The sequence below is a fragment of the Muntiacus reevesi genome, chromosome X, assembly GCF_963930625.1.
Source record: "Muntiacus reevesi chromosome X, mMunRee1.1, whole genome shotgun sequence".
Classification (NCBI taxonomy): domain Eukaryota; kingdom Metazoa; phylum Chordata; class Mammalia; order Artiodactyla; family Cervidae; genus Muntiacus; species Muntiacus reevesi.
The window spans coordinates 61,293,988-61,308,882 of record NC_089271.1 but is presented as its reverse complement, the minus strand read 5'-3'; the positions used below and the strand labels follow the sequence as shown (position 1 = coordinate 61,308,882).

Sequence of the window (14,895 nt, the reverse complement as noted above, 5' to 3'; positions counted from 1 at the left end):
GCAGAGAACTGACATGATCTGACTTGTGTTTAGCAATATCACTCTGGCTTCTGAGAATGGGTGACAGGAGACAAAGGTGAGACCAGTCAAGAGGTTTATTACAGTGATCCAAATGAAAGGTGACGGTGGTTAGGACCAGGATGTAGCATTGGAGGTGATAAGAAGTGATTGGATTCTGTATGTATTTCGAGGAGTAAGTCAACAGGATTTGCTGACAGATTGAATATGAGGTGTTACAAGATTTTTTGGCCAGAGCAACTAGAAAGGTGAAATTGTCATTGACTGAGATGAGTACCACTTTAAGGAAGAGGTCATTTTGGGGAAAAAGATCAAGTGTCCAGATTTAGACATTTGAGTTTGAGATGTCTATCGGATATCCCAGTGGTGATAAATAGTAAACAGGCCTTGTCACTGGGGTGCTCTAAGCTGGAGAAAAGGAAATACAGAAGAAGGTCATTACAGTAACTTCAAAAAGTGCTATTTCAGAGGGTAAATAAGAAAGCAAGTTATCAACTCTATTTGTGGGTGACGAAGGGCTTATGAAAAATGTCATAAGAGATGACATTTTTAGTTTGGTCCTGAAGGGTGACTAGGTGTTCATTAGGCAGAGAAAAGTACAACTCAGTTGTTTTATGGAATATCCTACCTCTGTATTTGTTTGGTTTTCTGTATTTCTTAGCCCCTGGCACACAGTGGTTGCTCAATCATACCTAATCCAGTCACTAGTTGTGTGACTTTGGCCATTACTTTACCTCTTGAGCTTCAGTTTATCTGTGAAATGGAAATAATCATAGGGGTTTTGTGGGGATTAAATGTAAAACATTGAGCACTTTACCTAGTACACAGTGGATTAGGGTTAATTATTATTCATGACCAAGTCTAGGCTACTCTGGTAACTCAGGACAATAAAGTCTTTTATATACTCAGCAGTTTGTCAATACTACAGAGTGCTAGACTCTTTTCTTACATCCAAAAAGTAGCTCAGGAGAAAAATTGCTAAGCCTTTCCTCATGCCTGATCTCCATTGACTGCCCCCCTTCACATTTTCATTTTAATGAATATGAGTAAAATCCATTTACATTCATAGTGAGCTTCTCCCCACTCTAACAGGCTCCCTGATGCTCAGACTGGATATGATTGGCAACCCTGGGAAAAGGTCATCAACCCTGAGATGCTTTGACACTTGGAACCCCCTCCCAACTGCTAGACCTCCAGCCTGAGACCTCAGGGAGACAGGCGCCCCCTACAGGTGGAAAACAACCCCTGCCCCTGCAGGCGACTGAGATTGTTAGGCAGCTAGGCTACCTGATGAAAGTGAAAGAGGAGAGTGAAAGAAGTGGCTTAAAACTCAGCACTCAGAAAACTAAGATCATGGCATCTGGTCCCATCACTTCATGGCAAATAGACAGGGAAAGAGTGGAAACAGTGAGAGACTTTATTTTGGGGGGCTCCAAAATCACTGCAGATGGTGACTGCAGCCATTAAATTAAAAGATGCTTGCTCCTTGGAAGAAAAGTTATGACCGACCTAGACAGCATATTAGAAAGCAGAGACATTACTTTGCCAACAAAGGTCCGTCTAGTCAAAGCTATGGTTTTTCCAGTAGTGATGTATGGATGTGAGAGTTGGACTGTAAAGAAAGCTGAGTGCCGAAGAATTGATGCTTTTGAAGTGTGGTGTTGGAGAAGATTCTTGAGAGTCCCTTGGACTGCATGGAGATCCAACCAGTCCATCCTAAATGAAATCAGTCCTGAATATTCATTGGAAGTTCTAATGCTGAAGTTGAACTCCAATACTTTGGCCACCTGATGCGAAGAACTGACTCATATGAAAAGACCCTGATACTGGGAAAGATTGAAGGCGGGAGGAGAAAGGGATGACAGAGGATGAGATGGTTGGATGGCATCACTGACTCAATGGACATGAGTTTGAGTAAACCCTGGGAGTTGGTGATGGACAGAGAGGCCTAGCATGCTGCAGTCCATGGGTCACAGAGTCGGACACGACTGAGCAACTGAACTGAACTGACAATGAGACTGCAGCCACCGAGGAACCTGATACAGGATTTGGGAGGAGAGTGACTATTTCTGACTTCCATCCACGGTCTCTCCAACGCCCTCAGCAAATTGACAGGATGAGGGTATGATAATCTGGGCTCATTCTCAAAAGCACAGCTTCATTGGGTGACCCCAGTCTTTTTGTGTGAAGAAATAACCACTCTTGCCTCAAAGCCCTTGGGGCTTTTCACCTGGGAGCCAGAGATCAGGTTTGCTGAAACTCGGAAGTTTCTGCTTTGCGAGTGAGGGACATTGTTATGGGTGTGCAGTCTTGGTGGACGGGAATTCTAGCACATTGGGCATGGGATGGAATAATTTTGATGATTAGTTCACTAAGGTATCAAGATTTCTCCACCACCCCCAATGAATGGATTAGGAAAATCCTACTTCCACCCATTAAGATAAAAAGGTCCTATAGGAGTTTCTTAGTGGCTTTCCTCAATTAGATTTCTCTATGGAGTAGAGAGAGAGCCTGAGATATGTTGACACCTGTGATGAGGCATATAGCACAATGAGAGGGAAAGAAACAAAAAGAACAGGAGAGTGGTAACACAGAATTTGACAGCTTGCTAGTTCTGTGTCTGGTTTGGAGCTAGCAAATTCTGTCAGCTCTGTGCTCTCTCTGTTAGGACCATGCTATAGTATCCCATCATCATGACGGCCTTTGGGAACCAGAAATCCACAGCTATTCCTTCTAGTAACCTAGCATTCTGGCCCAGGAGTAGGTCCAAGCAGGCCAAAGCTGTGGGCACAATAATCCCTGCACTTGGAAGTCATCTCTTCACTCAGTGCAGCAGGAGCTTCATTGTGGCAGAGCCCCAAGCCATGGCAAACTTAGGGGGGAGCTGTGCTCTGAGTTTTGTCAGGGGCTTTCCCTCAAGAGTTCCAAGGTAGAGATACCAGGCTGAGGTACTGGCAACCAGAGAGGTCCTAGTCCAGCCACTACCCTCAGTTCAGTTCAGTTGCTCAGTCGTGTCCAACTCTTTGCGACCCCATGAATTGCAGCATGCCAGGCCTCCCTGTCCATCACAAACTCCCGGAGTTTACTCAAACTCAAGCCCATCGAGTCGGTGATGCCATCCAGCCATCTCATCCTCTGTCGTCCCCTTCTCCTCCTGCCCCCAATCCCTCCCAGCATCAGGGTCTTTTCCAATGAGTCAGTTCTTCGCATCAGGTGGCCAAAGTATTGGAGTTTCAGCTTCAACATCAGTCCTTCCAATGAATACCCAGGACTTATCTCCTTTAGGATGGACTGGTTGGATCTCCTTGCAGTCCAAGGGACTCGCAAGAGTCTTCTCCAACACCACACTTCAAAAGCATCAATTTTTCAGCACTCAGCTTTCTTCACAGTCCAACTCTCACATCCATACATGACCACTGGAAAAACCATAGCCTTGACCAGAAGGACCTTTGTTGGCAAAGCAATGTCTCTGCTTTTTAATATGCTATCTAGGTTGGTCATAACTTTCCTTCCAAGGAGTAAGTGTCTTTTAATTTCATGGCTGCAGTCACCATCTGCAGTGATTTTGGAGCCCCCAAAAATAAAGTCTGACACTGTTTCCACTGTTTCCCTGTCTATTTGCCATGAGGTGATGGGACCAGATGCCATGATCTTAGTTTTCTGAGTGCTGAGCTTTAAGCCAACTTTTTCACTCTCTTTCACTTTCATCAAGAGGGCCACTACCCTAGTCCACAACAATTCCAGAGGATCCAAGGGAAGGCTCCTTACTCCCCCGTGCTTCTAAACTGAAATGGGTCGGGGCTGTGCCTCAGCTCTATTAATAGCCCCCTAGCCCAGCCTGCTAGCCCCAAACCCTAGTGCCAGAATCTGTGAGTCAGCAGCTAAAAATAACGAGAGCAACTGCATTGGAACCCCAATGAGCAGCTCCCCTTGGCCCTCCACCCTCAAGTTTTTGTCAGACTCAGTCTCCAGTCCAGGACCCTATAGAAGTTAAGAGTCTAATCCTGCTGGGAAGAGAGGAAGGATGGGCGGTGTCAGGCACAAGGCTGAGTACTCAAGGCTAGAGGCTTGGGGCAAGAGCTAGGGGCATTCCTGCGGGCCCGGAGTCTAGATCCTGAGGTTAGAAGACTGCAGCTGAGACTGGGAGCTGAGAAGTGGAGGCTGAGGGGTTTGGAGACTCTGGAGGCGGTCAGGGTCTAGTCGGGAGGGGAGGGGAGTAAGAGACTGCCGGGCTGGGTGTCTGGGGTCTGAGAGGGGACAGCAAAGTCGGGATGGGGAGGGGAGAGGGAGGTCCGAGCTGAGAGGTGAGAGCCCGGCGGTACCTGGGCGCCGGTACCTGGGAGCCCCAGAGCTGAGGCTGGCAGTCAGTCTGAGGGGCGGGATCCGGAACGGGGCAAACTCTGGAATTGCAGCTTGAAAAGGTAGTGTGTGGAAGAGGAGGTCCCAGGCGGCGTGGACCCCCGAGAAGACTGGGTTTAGGCAGCTGCCGCGGCGTGGGCTACTGGGGCTCCTCCGGCCTCCCAGTCGGTTGCACGCCGGTGCCCCCGCCCACTGCGCCAGCTGCAGGCCAGGTGTGTTGGCGTGGACGGCGGCCTGTGTACGAGTGTACCTGAGTGTGCCTGGCGGGGGCGGGGCGGCGAGAAGGGAAAGCGCAGGGTCCGGGAGGAGGAGGGGGCGGGAACACAAATTCAAATTCACTTCGGTCGACCCACCCCGAGAACGGAAGTGGCCAGGGCCATCCTGGGAATTGTAGTTCTCAGGGCTGCCTGCCCTGCAGCCAAGGAGGGTCTTGTCCCTAGATGCCAGTGCCACCCCTGGTCCCAGGGAGAGGAATAATTGAGAACTGAACCTCCTGACCTCGTCAAGACCCTTAGTTCGAGTTCCCTTCGTGTGGAGAAATGAACCGGGGCGTGGAGAAACGAACCGGGGCGAATGTGGGTGCGGTGGGGGACTAAAGAGGCAGCCAGAGACCCCTCCGGTCCTTGTGTTTTCCGTAGCCCCTCCCCAACTTCTATCAGTCACATAATCGTAGGCCAACTCGGCGCCGGTCATGTAAATTGTTTAGTCCAGGGACTCACGAGCAGCAAACACACCGGGGAACTTGCTCCTCGTGGGTCGAGCAACCAGACCCTGCGCGCAACCCAGAGAAGCAAGAACATGTGGAAATCGGATCATGCCCTTGGGGTCCGGAGTCAAGAACACAGGTTCCCAACGGGCACGGGAAACAGGTGGCATCCAGCTAATACTTCACAGGTGACGACGGGCGCGGCCCTCCTTTTGTGGCAGGTGACCACAAGGTGGAGCTCCAGCGCAAGACTGCACAGCGTGCTTGGGCCACCGGGAATGTCCCCTGTGGCGTTGGCGCTCCTGCTGACCATTTGCAGCCCTGCATCGCTCCAGGTGGTCCACTTGCCACCGCCAACCCACGATTCTCCTCATGATGACCCCTCAATGTCATGTCACATACAACTCGAGATGCAAGGTGCATCCTCCACCCAGCGCCAGCCCCGAGAAGATTAGACTGTGCCAAATGGGCATTAAATTCGTTGAATAACAGATTAATGGACAAGGATCAAGAACCAGTGTGTCTTGAAGAAGACTGCGCACAAGAAAAATCCACTTGCAGGCTCAGAATTACATGGCTAGATGGGCTCTTTAGCAGGAGATGGGCTCTGTCTCTAGGCAGGAAGTCAGATAAATTGCATATGTCAAGAGAGACAGTGAATGGAGCCAGGTCGATGTCTCCATCATCTTACAGTTCTCGAGGAAAGGCTGTTTTGTCATCTCCTTCAGTCACAGTTCTGAGCTGTCCCATCCCTGATACCCTGTGCCTGGTACACAAGAACACCTGCGCATAGATCTGAAACATTCTCTTGGCAATCTCCTTGTCTCTTCCACTGTTGTTTCATTTGGGGAGAAACTTCTTGTGACTCAGTGTCTTTCTGACCACCTCAGGTCAAAATCCCAAGGGGAACACCTCCTGCTGGCAAAATTCACCCCATGCCAACCCCAGCAACATTCCACCTCAGCCACCCTCTCTTCCTTGCTGTTGGCCAATGCAAACAGGCCTCTGATTTTGGCTGGTGGGGGCCTAAGACAGGGCATTCACTCCGTGATGAAATTGTTGATCCTGGTCAGCAGCACTGCTGTTTCTAGCCCTGGAGAGGTAAGAGGGGACACATAGGGAATGAGCAAGGGGAAGACTAGAGGAGGAGAAAAATGAGGTGAGGGGAAAGAGCTCTTACCGGTTCTCTGTCTCTCCTTAGCACACCTCCTATGGGGAGAAAAGCTTCACATTGTAAGTTCAGCCAGCATCAAGCACAACCTTTTGACCCTGAGTTCCCCCAAACTGACTTTCCCAGGTTCGAGCCAATTAGACACATAAAGGAAGGGTTTAAGAATCTCCAAGGGTCCAAACAGACCAAACCCCAAGCCCTAGGCAGCATCAATGAGTCTGAATATGCCCCATCACCAGGTCCCTAGGGAGAATGAAGACCCAGAAAGCTGAGGCACAAAGGACTCACCATTGTAGGAGGAAAGTCCACAAAAGCAGCAGGATGGAGACACAATTGATAATGATCCATATTATCAGGTAGGTTCGAGCAGGCTGTGAGACAAGAAAAAGGTCCCTGTCAGTGGCCAGAGTCACCCATATACAGATCCAGGGGATGTATGGGGGGAAATAAGTAAGGAAGAGGGGAACAGGGTTAAGGAGAAGCAGGGATAGGAAAAGAGGAGGAGGGGTGATAGTCCCTGAGCTCTTACAATAAGCCAGACAGGGTAACGCATCTGCTGCAGCAGCTGGCAGTCGTTGGTGGTGACGGAATCCACCCCTGCACACCAGAGTAGGGAGAAGAGCCAGGGCTTGTTCACTACAAATAGGTTCACCGAGACATTATGATGGTGCAGTGCCCTGTGCAGGCGGGGAAGAAATAGGGAACATTCAGAATCTTGAGGCTCCAGGCATAGGAGGGAAACAGCCCCTCTCCATATCTGAATCCACAGTGTCCCTGCTCCAGAGCCATCACTTCTGCCTTTGGATAGCAGGCCCCTACCTGCCCTGTCTCCCAGTGGATTTCACCCATGGGTCCTAGTTTTGCTGTCTGGGGTCACACAAATGTGTCTCTCCTCTTTGTCCCATGCCATCCCTTAAGAGGTCTGAGGGACAGTGTGACCACATACCCCTAAGTTTTCTTTTCTCCAGGCCCAACCACCCCTGTTGCTTCAATCAGGGAAGTGGGTTATCATTCCTTTCACCATACCAACCTCTCTAATCTGATCTTACTCCCATTTACCAATGTTCCTTTTGAAGTATGGAGCCTGCATCTGAATGTGATAGCCTGGGTGGGCTGGGACTAGCTTAGAGGAGAGCAAAACTCCTCCTGCCTTCTGGGTGCTATGTCCATGTGAAGGCAGCCCAGGGTCAGGCTAGTTTTTGGAAATGTCACATGACTTTGGCTCATTTGTTATGCACAGTGTACAATCAAAGTCCCGGTCTTTTTCACACATGTTCGTGCTGATGCCAGTGTCTCCCTCTCTTATTTTTGTGCAACTGAGCTTCCTCTGGACCTTGAGCATGGGTCTTTACATGTATCTCCATTGCATTTTATCTTGGTACATTTGACCTGTCACCTTAGAGTACTTAGACCTTCTGGGGCCTCCATTTTCCCATCACCTTTTTCATTACCAATTCATGCCTTCTGGAAACATGATCAGCAATCAATGTTGATCAGGACAAGACTAAGGGGAGTCTTAACCTGATATCCTATCTCCTCCCATGGTGACAACTTGGGGAAAGATCCTTGAAATACTTAATATGACAACTGGGCTATCATTCAGTCCACATTTTTTCCCTATCTAACCACAAGGATATTATAAGAGAGCTTGGTGACTACAGGTTTTGAAGTCTATTATGTTTTCTGGTTGCATCCACTCACATGTGGGACTCTCTTGCCTCTCTCCCCTGGATCCACCCTCTCTCTGGTGTAGAATGAAAGCTAAAATCCTGGTGGCCTACAAAGTCTTACCCAGTTTGGCCCCTGCCAACCTCTCCAATCTCAACTTCCCCTTGCTCATGAGGCTGCTGTTCTGCAGCTCTTCCCATTGTCACCTCCTTGTGACTTGTCAGGTCTCAGCCCAGACACCACCTCTTTCACCACTCTTTCTCTCCTCTTTTCCAATCTCTACCCCATTCCTAAATTTTTGTCTTCATGTCACTTATCACTATCCAATATGCATATGTTTTGTGCAGTGGTTTATTATCTGTCTCTCCCATGCCCCAAACCTGCAATAAATAGAGCCTGACACATAGTAGGTGTTCAATAAATATGTGTTGTATGAGCAAATGAATGAATGGCCTTTGCCCTCCTAACCTTGGATCTTCTACACCATTAAGCCTCACATGATCCCCTCGGCTCCTTTCCTCTGGCACTCACTTGATATCCAACAGTGGCAGGTCTTGATAGGGGAGGTTGAGAAACTGGGGTCTCTCAGTGCCATGGCCTTCCAGATGTCCGTATATCTGGCGCATTTGGGGGGCCCTTTCCTGGACATAAGCCCGATCTTCATCCGGCAGCCAAAGGACCTGTGGTTCAGGGTAGGTGGGCATGAAGCTGGAGAAGGCCTGGGGATTCTGGGGGTGGCAGCAGGGGTAAAGGTGTATGACCACAGATGGGGTATCTGAGCTGGGGCAGGACTCTGGGGAGGGGGGATGCCTCAACATTATTGTCATGGTCTAGGGAAGGCAGGGGAGAGGGGCAAGAGGAGGCACTTGGGGTCCTGACAACATCACCATGGCTTGGGGCACTCCTGAACTCAGCACAGTCTCCAATGTCTGATTCACAAAACTGTCATGATATGTGTGGTTTCCTGGGGGGCGGCGCAGGTCGAATATGATAGAAAGGTTGAGGCCTTCAGCTTCCTTCAGTATCTCTTCCAAGGATGGCACTGTTTGACTCTCAGCATCTTCTCGATCATGGCCTGACAGCAGCTTAGCCCCCCAGAAGGTTTGCCTCTATAAGAAGAAGAAAATTATTTCAAGACCGGAAGAAGCCTCCAGGCTGTGCTGCCATCCTCATTATCTTTACTCATTTCCCCCACTTGGTGAACAGCTTCGGCCCTCTGTTGAGTCAGAGTTTTTCCTTTTTCCTAACTGTGGCCTTTTCTCGACCCTCTGACACCTTACTCTGACCCCAACCTCCTACCCTCCGGGTTTCCTAACTTCCTCACTCTCACTACACTTTCTCTTGGTCTCATGGAGACCCCTGGGATCTTGACCCCTTGGTTTCCTCCCAGTACATTGGACCCTTTCTAGCCACACTTACATCCCCTACCCATGGTCCATCCTCAGCTTAAACTACTTTTCAACAACCCCCTCAACTCCTTTCCTGCCCCATGTGCCCCACAAATCCTAAACTCTGATTGAATTCTACAATTGTCCACCTCCTCCACCCACTAGAATTGGGGGGGCAGAGAATATCACGTGGACTGTTGGCCCTGTAGTCCTTTTTTGTGTTCTCTGTGCCACTTAGCCATCCTTTTACTTGCTCTTGATTTGCTCCCTCTCCCATTCCTCCTGCTGGCTATGCCAAACCTCTGCCACTCTCCCCTCCTCCCCTTGAAATCAACAAATGACCTTGCCTCCTAATCACATGGAAAAAGTGAGCTATCAACACATTAAATATTTACTACATGCTAGGCAGTATTAGAAGTGCTTTATGTGTATTAATTTATTTAGTCCTCCTGACAATCCCACAAGGTAAGTACTGTTGTTACTCCCATTTTATAGATGAGGAAAATGAAGAGCAGAGACCCTAAAGAATGTTGCCCAGGCTCACACAGCCAGGAAGTGGCTAAGCCATGATTCAAACTCAGACATCCCTTACTCTTAAGCAATCAGATGTCTTCATCACTCAGAATACATACCCAGCTGAAGGGTTGGATTACGGGAGATTTTTCAATTTTAGGTTATTTCTCTGATGTTTTACTTTTTTTTTTAACAAGGAACTTGTATTACTTTGGTAATGAAGAAAAGGGGGGTTAAACAAATTATCCTTTGAAATATTTTCCATCATCTGCAGGATTGAAGTCCACACTTCTGGGCCTGGCATTCAAAGCCCACCAGAGACCAAGACTCTGCTCTCTCAGACCCCAGCCAGCCTCAGCTCCCATGACTCCCATGGGAGTCATGTTTATCTTTATCTCCCATTTACACTGAGCCACTTTTTCATTGTCTTGTGTTTTTTTGTTTTTTTTTTTTTTGGCCACACCACACAGCTTGGGGGATCTTAGTTACCCAACCAGGAATTGAACCCAAGCCCAAGGTAGTGAAAGTGCTGAGTCCTAACCACTGAACTGCCAGAAAATTTCTACTGAGACACTCTTCATTCCCTGAAAACACTTCTTCATATTTCCGGGCTTTACCCAGCTTCTTCCCTCTAACCAGAATTCTTGTTCCCTGCCTTGCCCATCTTAAAAACTACCCTCACTTCATATGCTGCTCAGGCATCCTCTCCTGTGAACCCATTCCTGATCCTCTCCCACACTGCCCCTGCCCAACAGTGACCTCTCTCTCCTCTCTACCCAGTGCAGACCTTGTTCTCACTTGAGGTTTCCTACTCTGATAACCTTACTAGGAAGGAATGATCTGAGGGCAGAGACTGTATACCTATTGCCCAGCACAGGGCTCAGCAGATGGTTATCAATGAATGAACTCTGCCCAGAGTGCCCCTGTACGTGGCTGTCCCTTGCAGAAGGCTGTCCTCACCTGAAGGAACCAGGCCCCAGCATTGAGCCTCTTCAGTTCAGCCCAGGAGAAGTTGCTGCTGTGGCTGTTGACTCGGTCTGGGAACACAGAGGCTACATCTGTGGTCCTGGTTAGGCGCTCATCATGCATGAGAAAGGGGATCCCGTCGGAGCTGAAGGCACAAGGGGAGTCAGAGGACCAAGCTCTGGGGCTGGTCATCACTTCTGGAGCTCCCCTGCTGTGTCATTTGGGTGGGAGAAGGGGCCCCAGCTTTCCTCACCTGACCATCACGTCGGTCTCAAACACAACAGCTCCACATTCAGCTGTCTTCCGCAGGGACATCAGGGTGTTCTCAGGGGCCAGCTGGGAAAGGTGAGGGAGCAGGGAAGGTTGGGAGCCTGGGAACCCACAGGTCTGGCCGCAGCAGCCTGGAGAAGCAGACTTTCCCCACCCTGCCAGCATTCTGCCCCACACTCACCATGGGGGCCCCTCGGTGTCCTATCAACTTAGGCTTGTGTGGTAGGTCTTTGGGTTCCATGATACAGGCTGAGGAGATGAATAGGGGTGCCAGGTAGATGCCCAGGGTGGCTCCAAAATATAGGAGCAGTAGCAGGATCTTGGGACCTGTGGGGAGTGGGGGACAGGCCATGGAGAAAGGGTGGTGGTGGGCCCTCAGGGTAGAAAACAGAGCGTAGGTGTAGGAAATGGAGCAGCAGGAGGCAGAAGCACTGGTGGGCATTAAGGGGACTGGAGGGTAGGGGTAGAGATGGCACCTCTTTGGTGGATATGGTAGAAGGTATCAGCCACAGGCCAGGCCAGAAGGGTGATGCCAGCAGCTGCTCCAATGTGAAGGAATGGGGCTGTGGCCTGTGGACAAGGACTGGTAAGGAGGGCTCTTCTCCTTAGAACCTCTCCCCTTCTCGTCCTAGGAGCTGACTTTTGAAGTTGAGAGCTTCCTGCAGTCTCGGGGCACCAGGGAGCACGCTGTGTCCTGGGGCTGGCCACAGGCGAAGGTTCCCCCCAAGAGCTGGGTATCAGCCACTCACCTGCAGTGACAGACGTAAGCTATGCCACTCCTCCTGCCATTGGACCTCCAGCCCCACAAGGCCAGCAGCCACAAGAATTATGATGAGGAGCAGCAGCACCTGGAGAACCAGGGGTGAGGAACACGTTTGTGTCAACCTGGGCTGCCTAGGCTGCCCCTCACTCTGAAAACAGGAGCATTCCCTTCTCCTGGCTCATCCACTGTCCTCCTTTCATTCAACATATATTTACTGGGCTTTGGGTCCTGGGCTTGTGCCCAGGAAGAGAAGAGCCGGCTGAGCACCGGGTCCAGTGCTCCCCTCTCCCGCGTGTGCCCATCCCCACTCTACCTTGTGGATGGTGTGCAGACACAGAGGCTGGCCATAGAGCCGCAGGAGTAGGGCCAGGAGCTGGGGGGCAGAGGTGGTGGGAGTCATGATGTGCCAAGAGGGGTCACTGAGTGAGTTTCCTAGGCTGACCCCTCCCTCCTACCCTCCCCTCAGTGGCCAGGATGAGAGCAACGGCATAGAGCTGCAAGGAAGGGAGGGCTAAGGTTAGGCCAGCTGTCTCTGCACCCACCAAGAGCAGGGATGCGTATGTGACCAGTAGAGAGATGACCAGCAGGAATGCCGGGGACCAGTCCATCCAGTGCCCCCAGCGCTGGAATAGGAATCTGTGGGAGGGGAGAGGGAGGTGTCCAAGTGGGGAAAGGGTAGTAATAGTGGCCTGAGGGGAGTTGGGCTGGGTGGATCCAGGACCAGGGCTAGAAGGGAGTGAAGGAAAGCACTTCATGGGGTCAGGGGCTCCAAGGTCTGGGGAGACTTCATGGAAGGGTTTTCAAAGAGGCAGGGTAGGGGACAAGCCAGGCTGAGCACCCAGGGGTCCCAGGGTGGGGAGTAGATGGACATGTCTGCTGAGGAAGGGAGTTCGTGACACACTCATTGAAGTTGTGCAGGTCATTGAGAAGGATGAGCACGATGTACAGCCAGCCCAGGGAGAGGAGGAAGGTGAGGAAGAGCAGGCCAAACCAGACGCATTCGCACTGCAGAGGGGCAGGAGAGAAGCTCACAGCAGCTCACATCCCCACTTCGGCTCGGAGTCCCCAGGGGATGGCAGCTCAAGGGGGCTTCCTGCAAGGCGTGGGGCTGCTGTGCTTTGCAGGCAGTTCTTTCCATATTTGAAGGAATTTTCCTCCTGGGGAGAGAAAGTCCCTTCCCCATCCCTGCCCCTCCACTGTCTCTGAGCATACCTGGCTTTCTTTTCCCCTCCAAGTGGTCCCCGCCTTGGACTTCTACCCCTACCCACCCCCGCATCCATACTTCACCTTGTCGGTTTGCCTCCCATCTCTGGGGCATTGCTTCCAGTGGCAGCTGTACAGGCAGTGGAAGCAGCGGGCCCAGACAGAGCAGCAGCCGGGGGACTCAGCCATGGGAAGGGCCTGCGGGGAGGGACGCTTGACTCTCAGGGACCCTGGCAGAAGGCAGATCCCAGCCTAAGTGGAGGCCTGGGCCACTGCTCAGCAACGGAGGTTACAGGGCAGGCTCCAAGTGCCAGATTGGAGGAGGAGATGAGCAAAGGGGACAGTTTCCGGGGTCTTCTTTTCAACGGCACACCTAGAAATTCAGTAAGACACTCACGAGGTCTAGCCTCTAGGCGGATACACACCCACCCTGTCCAACTCCACCCCTTTTAACAGCATCCCTATCTGGGGATGGAGTGCTTGCCTCGGGTGGGGACTCAGGAAAAACTGCCTGGGGTGGGGCAAACAGGGTTTAGCAAGCTGAGGCAAATCTGGCCAAGCTTCAGGCAGCCCCATGGTGTGGGTTTCACCACAGGAACCAGGAAAAACCTGAAGCAGAGGCACCAGTCCTGGCCTGGGACCCAGGGAGGCCTGGCTAGTGGCTAGTTGGTCAGTTGCTGTGGATACAGAGATTGGAGACATCACAAAGCTCTGAACTGAAAGATTCTATTTCCATCTTCTGGAGGGCAGGGGGCACCACCAGCATGGAGAATTCTTGAGGAGTACAAGTTGCCTGGGTCACTCCTTACCTCCTGAAGGAACTTTTCTCCTGCTGGCACACACCTGGAAAATCGAAGCCCTTTTGCCCCAGTCCTGTCCCTTCCTGCCCAGTCATCCCCCCACCCTAGCCAGGAACCAAGTTGCCGCCTTTCCCCTTTCAGGGGCCCCGCCCTCTGAGGTCACTTTGGTGAAAGTACAACAGATACAGGGCAAAGGTATGCTTGGGGCTGTGTGGTTGTCTTAGGGCAGGGGATCCCTGGACCTTGTGCTTTGGGGTCAAGCTGAGACCAAGCTGGCTTACTGATCCCCAGACGAGGCTGGGCATGTGATTGTGAGTCTACATGAGAAGGTGTGGGGTTTGTGTCAGCATTTGCATGTGCGTGTGCACTAGTGGCTGGTAGCAAAATGGGTTTCTAGGTGACTTGGAATATGTAACAGTGCCCCTCGATACACCCAAAGTGTGTGTGGTCTGGGCTCCCCTGAGGCTGTGATGTCTTAGGCGTGCACAGTGGCCAGGACCCTGAAAGGGGTGAGGATGTGGCTGCTCCTGAAACAGCCCTTCTCACCCTCTGCTTGCCTTTGGAAAGGAGAGTTGGGGAAGGGCCTGGAAATTAGGGGGCTGAAGCTGAGGGAGGGTCTGAGGGGAGGAAACCTCTCCCCTCCCTGACACCCCTCTAAGGAAAAAGCCCACCCAAAGGGAGGTCCCCTGCCTCTTCCCATGGTGGGACCAGCAAGTGCTAGGAGCCTGCCTTGGGCTACATCCGTACCTCAGGTCCTGCCCCTGCACCCCAGTCACTGGCTTCCAGGGTCCCCTTTTCCTCCAGGAGCTGTAGGATGGGGCCAGGAGCTGAGCAGTCAGAAAACTCCAGTCAGGGATGCTGACCAGGGGTGCTGCTCAATCCCTGGGCCCAATGCCTGCCAGCAGGAACCGGTCTCCTCCCCGCCACTCCCGCCTGTGGCCCCAAGCCTTCCCAAGCCCTCACACCTTTTCTCAGCAGCAACTCCGCTCTGTGCTCTGCACTGCTTCCCAGCTTCTGTCCGAGTTGTCTGCCTCCTCCCTCTTCCAGTACTTGGCTCAGCCCCACCAGTC

General features: G+C 51.5%; 1 protein-coding gene across 1 annotated transcript; it reads right to left on the bottom strand.

Annotated features, from left to right (window-relative positions):
- Window positions 1-5,798: 5,798 nt before the first annotated feature.
- Window positions 5,799-13,862, bottom strand: GDPD2 (glycerophosphodiester phosphodiesterase domain containing 2). Its single transcript, XM_065916403.1, has 16 exons — window positions 13,835-13,862; window positions 13,110-13,398; window positions 12,724-12,827; window positions 12,365-12,458; window positions 12,136-12,195; window positions 11,809-11,907; window positions 11,536-11,629; window positions 11,241-11,386; window positions 11,043-11,125; window positions 10,784-10,934; window positions 8,810-9,031; window positions 8,454-8,602; window positions 6,784-6,931; window positions 6,543-6,625; window positions 6,264-6,292; window positions 5,799-6,176 (listed from the first exon to the last, which is right to left on the bottom strand). Exons 2-16 carry the CDS (start codon window positions 13,212-13,214, stop codon window positions 6,124-6,126), a joined length of 1,620 nt encoding a protein of 539 aa, XP_065772475.1. The 5' UTR covers window positions 13,215-13,398; window positions 13,835-13,862; the 3' UTR covers window positions 5,799-6,123.
- Between the last annotated feature and the right edge of the window lie 1,033 nt (window positions 13,863-14,895).

Coding starts and splice junctions, on each gene's coding strand:
- GDPD2 (XM_065916403.1), bottom strand. CDS start 13,214: ATGGCTGAGTCCCCCGGCTGCTGCTCTGTCTGGGCCCGCTGCTTCCAC. Junction 11,387..11,535: donor CTACCATATCCACCAAAGAG/GTGCCATCTCTA, acceptor CACTCCCCACAG/GTCCCAAGATCCTGCTACTG. Junction 8,603..8,809: donor CAGGAGTGCCCCAAGCCATG/GTGATGTTGTCA, acceptor CCTGAACCACAG/GTCCTTTGGCTGCCGGATGA.